The sequence below is a fragment of the Tupaia chinensis genome, unplaced genomic scaffold (genome assembly GCF_000334495.1).
Source record: "Tupaia chinensis unplaced genomic scaffold, TupChi_1.0 Scaffold000252_1, whole genome shotgun sequence".
NCBI lineage: Eukaryota > Metazoa > Chordata > Mammalia > Scandentia > Tupaiidae > Tupaia > Tupaia belangeri.
Genome location: NW_006159732.1, coordinates 6132550 through 6145578, shown reverse-complemented (window position 1 = coordinate 6145578; position 13029 = coordinate 6132550). Strand labels below are relative to the sequence as shown.

The following is a 13029-nucleotide window of genomic DNA, read 5'->3' as shown; positions in this document are numbered from 1 at the left end:
GACTTCTATTCAGCTTCTAATTGTTAAGGGTGTGAGGCATCCTCCTCATGTATTAGTCAGCAGTTAGTAACTATTGGCACTATATTTGGTGAGCAAGGACTGTGTGTGTGTGTGTGTGTGTGTGTGTACAGGCACATGCACATGTATTTTGCCATTGCATGCTTTATCGCTTTCCTTATAAATGGTGTGTTCTTTCTTAGACGTGAAATGTGGTGAGAATCTCTTTCTGTCAAGTCACCCTGTTTCATGGTCACACGCAATCGATAGCTGGTATAAAGAGAGCCAAAACTTTGAATATAATTCAGGGCCAAAGACACCCAAGGCAGTGGTTGGACATTATACTCAGGTAAGAAAAAGAAATGGGAAAAAAAATGCTGTGGGTATCGTAAAAGGAAAGCTTGTCCACATTACAACTGATTCCAAACTTAAATTAGAAGAAAGAGCTAATGTGAACTACTGTGAATAGAGAATGGCTTTGACATTTGGTGGGCATTTAAACTATGAGCTCTCATTTTTGATAGCCCATAGGTTCTTGGTAGGGAAACATACTGTGTGTGTGTGTGTGTGTGTGTGTGTGTGTTTCCTTTTTCTTTTTAAGAGGTTTTTTGCTATAGGGCACGTGTGCTCTCCAGAAAGAGAGACAGAGAGACAGAAAGCAAAAAATCACCTCCCCACAGGGGAGATGGCCATACTGCAATCCCTTCTCCTCCATTCTTCTCTTGAATCTTGGGCATGCACGCACACGTGCCCGGCGTGAGTTTAAGCCACTGGATCTAGGACTCAAACCGTGGCCAACTACGTGGGAATCCAGCTACATAGCCATTACGCTAACTGCTGGTCCCCATACTGTGTATTTTTCTAACAATATATAAAGAGATTTCAGAAAGCTTGTGGATAAAATGAAACTAAAGTTTCTCTTGGTGCAAAACAATTTGGAAACTCATGCATAGTTTTTTTTAGAATAATTTTTCATTTTTCTCTCGAAAACTCTTCTAAATGAATAAAGCAGTGAATGTACATGGAAATATATTTTTCAAGCTTATTTTAGTTTGATACAATAATTTAACTAAATATATTCATAAGGCATATGGAAACAAAGTACATCAGTAATCTTTTCAATTGTGTATGTTTCCTAATGATTGTTTTTGATATTTCTTTATCCTCTAACCTGCTCCCATATCTGCACTTATATGGGTATGTAGGTTGTTTGGAGCACTTCTTTCAAGGTTGGATGTGCTTGTGCCTATTGTCCTAATGAAAAGCTACGATTCTTCTACGTTTGCCAGTATTGTCCTGCGTAAGTATACACTTTAGACTTTACGATCATAATTCCTACTACAATGTAATATTTTTTAATGATTACATAATAAGACACAGGCTAAAAGCATATTTCAGAAGAGAAGAGAGAAATCTTTAGAAAGATTTTCTAAAGTCAAAACACATTCAACTAACTTCTCAGAAAGACAGTTTTACAGTTTTACAGTTCCAAGTAAAACTGCTCTGAAACTCACTTTCCCCGTGCTGAAATGATTTCTCTGTGCTCTCAGTTGCCTTCCTATAGATTCAGGGCTACGCTATGAGTGCAGAGAAGGTATGGTTCTCTAAATTTGTACCATCGGTTCTTGGTGAGTTCACACTAAAAAGAAAGCTTGTCAGGCCATGGATGAAGGTGAGGGAGCAAATGGAAAATGACGTATTTTAGTGATTCCAGGTCTTTCTGCTCAAATGTACCTACTCCTGCTTAACTAAAATTGCCACACTATAACCATTAATTAATGATAAAAATCTTCAGCTTCAAAAGCTTTTCAAGAGATCCTTGATATATTTCAAATATGCAGAAAAGATGACATCTTAAGTCATTACTTCTCATACTTCACCATCAAAAATCTCTAAAGTAATCATCCATTAGAATCCTAATTTATTTCGGGACCAGATAGTGTAATGGTTACATTGCTGGAGTCTAACATGGTCGACCACAGTTCAAGCCCCAGACCTGGTGGCTTGGGACTCATGCAGGACACATGTACATGCATGCCCAGGATTCCAAGAGGAGAATGGAGAAGAGGGATTGCAGGATGATCTCTCACCCTTGTCTCTCTTTCTTTCTCTCTCTGGAAAGTGCACACCCTATAGCTAAAATCTCTCTCTCTAAAAAAAAAAAAAAAATCCCAATTTGTTTCAAACAATATGATTGAGCTATAGCTATATTGAAGATATATTTACAGTAAGTTTGTTGGTTTTAATTTCTTTTCTTTCTGTTTTTGTCACAGGATATGTGCATTTCAGAGAGAGAGAGAGAGATCACTCCTGCACCATGGGAAATGATCATGCTGCAATCCCGTCTCCTCCATCTCTCCCTCCTGTAGAGATTCTGAGCATGCATACACACACACACACACACACACACACACACACACACACACAAAACCATTGGGTCCAGGATTCAGACCAAGCAGTTTACCATGTGGGATCTAGTTACTAAACCTCCATACTCTGGCTGCCTGATTTCTTCTAAATATTTAAAATTATTCAGCACTGAAGGGAGGGATTCCTCCCAAACCAAGCTTTCTATACAATTATTTTGAAGCTCTAGACAACCTTGGTGATGTAGTGTTCCAGTTTAAGAATGACCTTGGGGCCAACCCTGTAGCCTGGTGGTTAAAGGAGCTAAACTCCACATGGCTGACCAAGTCCTGTCAGGCTAGCTCTGCAGGCTTGAAAAACATGCCAGACATGTGTGCATGCATGCCTAAATCCCTACAAGGCGAAGAGATTGGAAGACAAGGAATTGCAATGTGACCACACTCGATAGCGGGATGCTTTCTCCCTCTCTTCCTCTGTCTCTCTCTTTCTGGTTCTCTCTGGGGAGCCTATGACCACTAAAGCCATTTTCAGCAAGGACTTATTGGTGTTTAGTAGAGAGAATTGAAAGGTCTTTGGAGAATGTATTCAAATTCCTAGTCATGAGAGGAGGGCATCTGGGACCTGAAGTCTGAAGTCAGAGTAGGAGTGAAAACAAAGAAAGCTAGAGAGAGGGAACTTCTACGGTACTTTTCTATCCGTTTTGCTGCTTTTTAAACTGCTCACATGCATAAAGTCATATTCTAAGTGGGAAGACCACGGTTCAACAACATTGTCTTGGAGCTTGCCTCACTTGGTGCAATTGAGACTCACTCCCTTGTGTTTTCAAATGATAATGACTAACAGGATGATAAATTGTTAGTGAGGTACAGGTTAGTCACTGTAAGACCTATGTGCCCTGAAGATTAGTGTTAATGAAACTTTTTATTTTAACTAACATTTTTAGTAAACCTAAAGCCCTCATACACACACGCACACACACACACACCATCTCCAGACATTCCCAAGCCTTCCTGAACACAACCCCTTTCAAAACTACACCAAGGTCAAACATTACACTGAAGCTTTACTTGCTGTAATTCATATTATTGTGTCTGTTCACTTTTGAATGGTAAATATCATTTTCCATAGTGTAATTTTTTGTCCCCCAAGATCATCTTCTTTCTCTCTAAGAGATGTTTTATTCTAGCCAGCACCTTGGGTGCAATGCCTTGGCCATTTGACCAAGTCTACTAGTGGATATAGTGTGTTGCCATTTTGAAATATGCTCTGCAAATGTTATCAAATTTTACTTGTTCAGATTCTGAGATTGGGATCGTTGAAGTGAGTGAATGTGTGAATTATTATCTTATTTACTTTGTTACCTGAATACACTTTGGGAATGTTAGTTTTTCAGTTATTTGACATAACTTAAAACATTTAATATATATCTAGGCCTATGTGGTGACTGATGTATGGAGCATGTACTAAACAGAAAAATAAAAATATTTTACTTTGTATGTCAAATTTCAGTGGCAATTTAGTGACTAAGATGAAGACCCCTTACAAGCAAGGAGAACCTTGTGACAGTTGTCCTGACCACTGTGACGATGGACTATGCAGTAAGTTTGAAATGTCTAATAAGTGACTTGACATTTCTTTTTATGAATTAGCACACATTCTCATATAACCAACTTAAGCAGTGCCTTAATATAAAAGGCCAAAAACTATATTTAAGAATGTTTTTAAAAGTTCATTTATTTCTTTTTTCATGAGGAAAAGACACAGAGACAGAGAAGCAGGTACCCACAACAGGGTCTTCAGGCCACAGCCCATCCTAGTCCCAGATTGTGGCACACATGTGCCTGGCATGTTCAGGGAGGTCTCCAGCCATGAACTGGGAACCTCCCCATGTGACTCAGTCTCACAGTGTTGTATTACTACATGGCTGTCTGGACCCTAACACATTGTTTTTAAGTAAAAATTATATATTCTTTAATGTCTATGTAGGCTTTGTAAAAAAAAAAAAGCGTATTATCCTATGTAAGCTAAAGTAATACTTACCATCAATTATATGTGACTATGTTGAGTCCATTACATATTGTTGTATTTGAAAATGTTTCTTTGGAAATAATTCACAGTAATGAAAGAGAACTTTTTTTTCACCAATGTTAATGCTATTATGCTAAAGATGACATGATGTTTTTAAAAAAGAAAGCAAATACAGAAATCTAAGGGTGTGAGATGATAGAATATAACTCAGTACAGATAAGTGCACCAAATACCATAATTCCTCATATCCTACTGAATTTCTATGACTGACTTCCTCATGCTCTTCACAGTTAGAATCATCAAACTTAATAACTTGTGTTTCTGTTTGCTAGTTACTTTTATGTATAGTTTAAGAAGTCAAAATCAAATCTGTATGTGTTATCTCATAGAAGCTGGAAAACTATATTAGCAAAGAAAAGGAGTAACATAAATAGCATATGATATATCATTTCCAATGTTGTTACAAATAGAAATATGAAGAGCTGGTATTTTGTAATTGAGACATATTATAAAATTATTATGGACAGGGACCAGCAGTTAACATAGTGGCTATGTTGCTGGACTCCCATGTGGTTGACTGCAGTTCAAGTCCCGGACCCAGTGGCTTAAACCCATGCCGGGTGCATGTGTGTGTGTTTGTGCCCAAAATCCCTAGGGGAGAGTGGATGAGAAGGGATCGGGGCATGGCCATCCCCCCCGGGGGGTGATTTCTCACTTTCTGTCTCTCTGCCTTTCTGGAGAGCGCACACACCGTATAGCAAAAACCTCTAAAAAAAGTATTATGGACAATATAGTTGACTCATTCACTGAGATTCTTACCTTTCAATACATTTATCTGACTGAATTGTATAGCTACAAGGTAGTCAAGTCATAATATATTTTTCTATGTTTTTCTATGCAAAAATCATGATTTTTCAGATGACCCAATGTAACTCACAATATTGATTATATCAAAGCTGAAACTCAACTAATGGCCAAATATTTACAGAATACTAATTTTGCTAAGGAGCTTTGAACTTATTATCTGTAATGAGCAGCCAATTGAAAGATTTTTATTTCTTCTATTTTTACTTTTTGGAAAGCTTATTTATTTCCTTCATGTGTTGTACATGAGAGAGAGAGATAGACAGACATTCTCAAAACAGTCTCATGCGATGATCTTCCCTGTTCTACAGTTAGCCAGGATAATGTAATGGGTGCTCCCATGAACTTACCTGCCAGTGTTCTGACAGCCATGCGGACACAAACCTAGGGCCTTCCCAAAGGCTCCAGCGTCATGCAGCAGTGCCTTTACTGCCTGTGCCACTTCAGCTGGGCCTAACTGAAAAACATTAAACAGAAAAGTGACAAGATCAAAATTGTCATTTATAAAGAGCTCTTATCAGTAGAATATGAAAAAACAATTGGATGAAAGCTAGCTAAGAAACTTGTTAAACTTGTTTTGGGCCTCAAAAACCAATTTATTTCAATAGGGCAAGATGAATGAAAAGAAATAGGTATGAGAGATAAGATGAAAGTAAAATAAATAGTTTCTGTTTATTTGTGCATGTTGAGTGCTAATAAAAAAGTGGGGAGAATTACGTTCCTGTTGATTCCTAGTTCCAGTTTGAAATATTTATGAGTTGGGAACCAGCAGTTAGCATAATGGCTATGTCGCTGGACTCCCACGTAGTCGACCGCGGTTCGCATCCCGGACCCGATGGCTTAAAACTCACACAGGGCGCGTGTGCGTGTGTGCCAAAGATCCTGAGAGGAGAATGGAGGAGAAGGGATTGCGGTGTGACCATCCTCCCTGGGGGGTGATTTCTCGCTTTCTGTCTCTATGTCTCTCTCTCTCTCTGTCTGGCGAGCACACATGCCCTATAGCGAAAAACTTCTCCCAAAAAAATATATATTTATGAGTTGGGAGTGCCATTTCTCTGAGACTGGATGAATTGAATGGAGGGTTGTGAGTGGATATGAAATAAAGGGCAAGCTTATAAGTAGGATGATGAATTTAGTTTGAGATCTGTTGAGTTTGCAGTCACTAAGAGACATCCAAGTAGAAATGTCCAATAATCTGGGATCAGCACATGGTGTAATGGTTACATCTCTGGACTCCCACATAGCCTACCACTGTTCAAGTCCCAGACCAAACAGCTTACAATTCACACTGAGCATTTGTGTGTGCATGCCCAAAATCCCAAGAGGAGAATGTAAGAGAGGGGATTGAGCATGGCCATTCCCCTGGGGGAGAATTTCTTGTTTTCTGTCCTTCTGTCTCTCCAGTGAGTGCACGTGCCCTATAGTAAAAATCTCTCTTTCTAAAAAAAGTAAATGTCTAATAATCCTAGAGACATTCCCTCCATATTTCACTTTTTGCACTTCCATGTTGTCATAATGATTGCTTATCCTTCAGAGAGAGGCAGATGCTATTAGAGTCCATGGCAATCATGTCCAATATAACTTTCTGGAGTGATGAAGAGGTTCAATTTTTCACTGTCCTATAAAGAAATCCTTAGACACATTTGCTGTTGAGTATTTGGAATGTACATTTAGAATGTATTGCTGAAGACCTGAAATTTTATTTAATTTTTATTAATTAAAGTTTAAATTTAAACAACCACATGACTAGTGGCTACCATGTTGGATAGTGCAGTTACAGAGAGACTCTTTTAAACTCACTTCACTTTGTTTTCAAGTGAGGATAGTATGTCAATTGTCTTAGAAAGAGGTTTAAAGTTCAAATTTAAAAGGTGAAAGATTGATCAGTGAATTTAACCAAGGGACCTGATTTGTCCCTCGAGATATGAAATGATCATCACAGTGTAATGATGTCAACTTGTTTGCTCAATTTCCTACCCCTCCTCCCATTCACATTGAATTTGCTCTTTCTGTTGCTGCCATTCAGGAAAGTTATTATGAAGTGACTAATTTCTTTGTTTTTATTCCAGCCAATGCTTGTGAGTATGAAGACAATCTTAGTAACTGTGAACAGTTGAAGAACATGGTAGGCTGTAGCCATTCCTTAACCAAAACCAAATGCAAAGCTTCCTGCAACTGTATTAACAAAATTTATTGAATGCCCAAAACATGTAAAGGAGAGCTGTATGGTGAAGAAGCACATCATCGACTTAGATTCAACATTCTATTAGTAGAGACATTATCTTAGCTAAAATTTCATTTTTAAACAGTAATAAATCTGTTTTCTTCTGGATATCCTTTTTATTGTACAGAAATTTTATTCATGTAAGGATTAAAAAGTAAAATAGTCTATGAAAAAACTTTAGAGTTGGGTATATAACTTTCGTGATTTAAATTTAATGAATTAAATTAAATTGAGGATTCTCAAGTCACAAACACCCTGAGTTGAAAATGAGAATCATGTTTCTAGAACGAAAAGTACAAAAAGAATAGAATGTAGTACCATCTTCCCATGAATCTCTGGTTACTGCTATCTATTCTAGCGCCACAATACACCTAAACATCTCAAAAGAAGTGTTTTAAGTGTTCACATATGCTGGCTTTAATTCCCCCTCTCCCATTTACCTTTCCATCCTCTCATCTGGCTCTCATTCTTACAATTAAGTTGAAACCGTTCTTCCTAAATTAACTCTGGCTTGTCATTTTGTCAAAATCAATTAAAATGTTTGATTATTGATCTGCATAATTTTTACAGTAAAATTGACTACATGTTTCTTTTTAAACCTCTTCTCTCTTAGACAAATCTTGCTTTAAAAAGAATTCAAGGGGCCAGCAGGCATAGTAGTTAAGGTGCTGGATCCCACATAGCTAACTCCTTGATTTGAGTTCTGAACTCAACATCCTGGAAAACACAACAGGTATGTGTTTTTCCCTAAAATCCCAAGAGGAGAATGAAAGAGAAGGGATTTCATCATAGCCATCTCTCCTAGGGGATCATTTCTCACTTTCTCTTCCTCTCTGTCACTCTCCCGTGAGCACAAGTACCCTATAGCAAAATAATAATAATAATAATAAAATCAAAATAATAATGCAAAATAATATGTACAAATACTATCTCCTCAACATGGTAGAACTCAGTCCTTTTGATTTTGAGTCTACAGTGAATTTAGTGACTCAATTCTAAAGGCTAGAGTACAAAAAGGGGAAAGAAAAGTAAATTTATGGTGAAAAAAACTAGTAAATGGCCTTTTAACCAGCTGATCAACATCTAAATCACCAGTGGTAAGGCATGTGAATAAATGTACTTCTACCTCTGGGTGTTCTTTATAAAAACTGATTAACCCCATTCTAAGAATGAGGTAAAACATCAGATAAACAAAAACTAAGGGATATTGTACAAAATACTCCTGAGCTACTTAAGGTACTTCTTTAAACTATAAAAATCATGAAAAAGAAGGAAATTTTAAGAAATAGTAACCAATCACGGGAGTCTAGGGAGTATAAGAACTAAATGTAATATGGTATCTTGAATCAGACCATGAAACAGAAAAAGACTATTAATGAAATAATTGGTCAAACCTAAATATACTATGGAGCGTTTTAAATAGCAACATTGATTTTAGTCTTGACAAATGTGCCAGGATAATGTAAGAAGATCATAATATCAGAAAACTGAAACCGAATGAGAATATATGGGGATTCCCTATACTATTGAAACAAATTTTCTGTTAATCTAAAAATAATTCAAAATTAAAAATGCATTTTTACAAAAATAAAAAGAGATTTTTTGTTTGTTTCTTTTTTGGCTCCATGAATCTTTATACTTTTTCTTTGGATTATTTGCCTATTCTTTTTTTGGTCTTTTCTCTCAACCTACAACTCCTATAATCTATTGCTAAATGTTTGTTTTTATAATATTAATAGACCTTTCAGCTAATACCAATGACTGAATTGTTAAATCAGACACACACCCTTACCCAGTGTCACACATAACTAATAATTTGTAATGAGGTAAGGAAAATTAGGGTGGTACTGGGCCATCAATGCACCTCCTAGACTCTGATTTTGTAGCACCTCTTAATCACAGAAGCAATTGTCTTCCTAATTAGTTTCCATGCAAAACCTTACTACTGACATTCTCAAGTACTGCGATCATAATCATACCTTGTAAACGGATCTACAAGAAGCCAACTGGTCTTTTTTATACTTTCCTCTCCAGTTTAATTTCATTGTACTCTTCTATCACTTCCTATGCTAGTTATGATGAACCAATTCTCTTGAGCTCTTCTTTCTTACCTCAGGGCATTTGTGTGTTCTATTGGTTCTGTTTGGAAAAGTCATCCTTTTTATTATTCGTTGGGTTGCTATTCACATTGTCATTTCATCTAAGAAATTCATCTGAATAAATAATCTAAAGATTCTCCCCTAATTCTCTCCCCTAGTTCTTCGTGTTTTCTTTCATAGTAATAATCTCATGTATGATCATTCATACCTGCTTTCCACAAATATTTATTGACGGCAATAATGTTTCAGATACCTAATTAGGTATTTTGAAATAGACCAATGAACAGGAGAGAGCAGGTGCTGAACTACGTGGGGTTCACACTCTAATAGGAGAGGGAGAAAGAACACTGTTGTGTAAGTGAATATTTAATATGATGTCGGAGAGTGATAAACTCTATTAACTTAAAGTGAGCAAGAGGGTAGGAAATAAGAGGGTTAGGCTGGGAGAGATAGATGTTAATTTACATAGCATTGTCAGGTAAATCCTCTTTAAGGTGTGACATTGGATCAGGAACAACATGGAAGTGAGAGGATAACCAATGGTGTGATTTAATGAAGAAGAGTTTCAGTGGAAAAGAATAGCGAGTACAAAATTACAGAAGTAAAAACAAACAGTATATTTGAGGAAAAGCAAGACACCCAGAATAGCTAAAGCAGTGAGCAAGGCAAATAAATTTTAAAACAGAGTGGAGAGAGACAGTCAGGAACCTGGTTACATGGTGTCCTGGAGATAAGGTAAATAATTGGGATTTTATTATAATTAAGGTAGTGAGGTAAAAGTTAGTTGAGAAAGGCACCAGGAGAGCATGACAGAAAGATGACAAGAATGTCATGCAAACCCAGTCCAGCTACTTTTAGTTTCTTTGAAAATCTGGTTTCTTTCTCCTTATGACCTGTCCCTGTGAGTGGACTCCAGATGGAACCAGTAACCATAACCTCCTCACAGGTCATACATATGAACAATTAAAAATAGGGACATAGAGCCAGACAACTCCTAACTTTGAAATCTAAAGTTCCTGGGCCCAATAAAAACTATGAGATAAGCCAACAGACCCAAAATACACTGAAAATGCTATAAAAAAAATAGCTGGTGGCAAAGGGCCACAATTAGACTCTAAGGACACCCATATCATGAGCCTAAACAATATAAAAATTCTTATGATCATTAACCTCTACTTCTTGTTAAAAGCCTAATAAAAACCCTTGTGAGGGAGGAGAGAGGAACCCTAAAAATATATTAGGTCACTGGGAAAGTCATGACATATTTTTCTGTTTTTCTATGCAAAAATGCATCATGACTTTCTTGATGGCCCAATAGTTAGGGTATAGGCCTAAAATGGAATCACAAAAATGGCTGTTTTAAGATGGAGTCACAATAGCTCGGCAACAGCACAAGAAACAGCTTACACCAGTGACTTAATGATTAACCTAAAGCAAACACTTTTCTCCTGGTCCTACCACACTGCAGGAAAAAGGTCATTTTTTTTACAACCTAAAGCTTTTAGACAAATAGACTCTCCTGTCCTTCATACCCACTCCAAAATTAGGAGATGAATGACTGAATCCATCTAACATATGACCCCACCATGGGGGGAACACATGCATAAGCCCCTCTGAGAAGAAGCCCAGACAAAGCCCTTCCCAAACAAGATGAAAATCTTTCATCTTAGTTCCTCTTCAGCAGTCCATTGTCTGGGACCCCTTGCTGTCTGCCTGAGACAATACTCTGGGTCATTTCTCACATTAAGCAAGGGCAATTTTACAAGTGTTCTATGGGGAAAATATTAGCCATCCACCTTGATTTGGGTTCATCTGCCAGTCTTGATTTGGGTTCATCTGACATCTTTTTGTTTCCCAATCCTTGTTTTTTTCTGGAGGATTTTTGCCATAGGGCGCTTACGCTCGACAGAAAGATAGAGAGAGATGAAGAGACAGAAAGCGAGAAATCACCCCCTAGGGGGGATGGCCATGACGCAATCTTCTCCTCCATTCTCCTCTTGGGATCTTGGGCACATACACACACATGGCCGGGGTGAGTTTAAGCCACCGGTTTGAGGATTCAAACTGTGGTCGGCTACATGGGAATTCAGCTACATAGCCATTACACTAACTGCTGGTCCTTTGTTTCCCAATCTTAAAAAAAATTCTTAAAAGGGAGCCAGCAGATGGTGTGGTGGTTAAGATGTTGGACTCCCACATGGTCAACTGCGGTTTGAGTTCCATACCTGACAGATTAAAAAGCATTTGATAAGATACAACATCCCTTTATGATCAAGACTCTCAGCAATATCGGCATAGAAGGGTCATTTCTCAAAATAATAAAAGCTATCTATGAAAAACCCATAGCAAACATCATCCTGAATAGAGAAAAGCTGAAAGTTTTTCCACTAAAAACTGGTACAAGACAAGGATGCCCACTATCTCCACTTCTTTTCAATATACTACTGGAAATCCTCTCCAACACAATGAGAAAAGAGAATAAAATAAAAGCCATTCGAATAGGAAAAGAAGAGGTGATTGTATACGTAGAAGACCCAGTGGTATCCATGAAAAAATTCCTGTAAGTAATACGTGAATACAGTAGAGTTGCAGAATACAAAACCAACGTACAGAATTCTATAGTATTTCTATATATAAAAATCAGGCAGACTGAAATAGAACTGAAAAAAGTAATTCCATTTATGATAGCCACAAAAAGTATAAGATACCTAGGAATAAATCTAACCAAAGAAGTTAAAGACCCCCACAAGGAAAACTATGAGAAGCTAAAAAAAGAAATTGAAAATGACACAAAAAAGTGGAAGGACATCCCATGTTTCTGGATTGGAAGAACTGATATAATCAAAACGGCAATTCTACCCAAATTAATCTACGTATTTAATGCAATCCTATCATAGCATGACACTTGTGTAGGGTCTGGGGAAGGGAAGAGAAACATGGCGGAAACTTGTCTGCCACCTTCTGCATCTGGCACGGCCACCAACAGACTCTTCGCCTTCTGGCACAGTCGCCACCAGTTGAGCAGAAACACCATCTCCTATTGGCGAGGACAAAATGCCATAATGCTATGGCAACTGCTCATTGGACAAGTGCCCCCATAAGAAGATGAGCAGTAATCCTTTGGGTGTGACTCCTTCCCCCCGCGCCCCTCCTCCACCTCTGTTCAGACCCCAGGACCTCACCCGAGAGCTTTTCGCAGAATAAATTTTATTGGCTTTGCTAAATCCCAAGCCTGACTCTGGTTTTTCCGTCTTTGCCGCCTCTGACACTGCCGCCCATCATAAGTCTGACCTAACAACTTGGATGTTAGATGTGGAAATTATAAGCTTGGTTGTTATCTGGGTTAATCTATCCCACTAAAGTATATGATATAATTTGACACTCTACAGTAAAGCTGAAGTAGACCAGGGACTCCCTAAGAAGGGTGGGTCCTCAGTTTCCCTTTCTGTT

The 13029-nt window shown here is 37.8% G+C and overlaps 1 protein-coding gene across 3 annotated transcripts in view; it reads left to right on the top strand.

The window, feature by feature from the left end:
- The window catches only part of LOC102486577 (cysteine-rich secretory protein 3), a 28804-nt gene extending 21216 nt beyond the window's left edge, over positions 1 to 7588 (top strand). For all 3 annotated transcript variants that reach the window (XM_027772109.1, XM_027772110.1, XM_006149102.2), the window contains 4 exons: positions 201 to 346; positions 1203 to 1297; positions 3874 to 3962; positions 7326 to 7588. In XM_027772109.1, coding sequence (XP_027627910.1) covers positions 201 to 346; positions 1203 to 1297; positions 3874 to 3962; positions 7326 to 7453 — 458 coding nt within the window. In that variant the 3' untranslated portion in view covers positions 7454 to 7588. The remainder of the gene's footprint in view (positions 1 to 200; positions 347 to 1202; positions 1298 to 3873; positions 3963 to 7325) is intronic.
- Positions 7589 to 13029: the final 5441 nt, after the last annotated feature.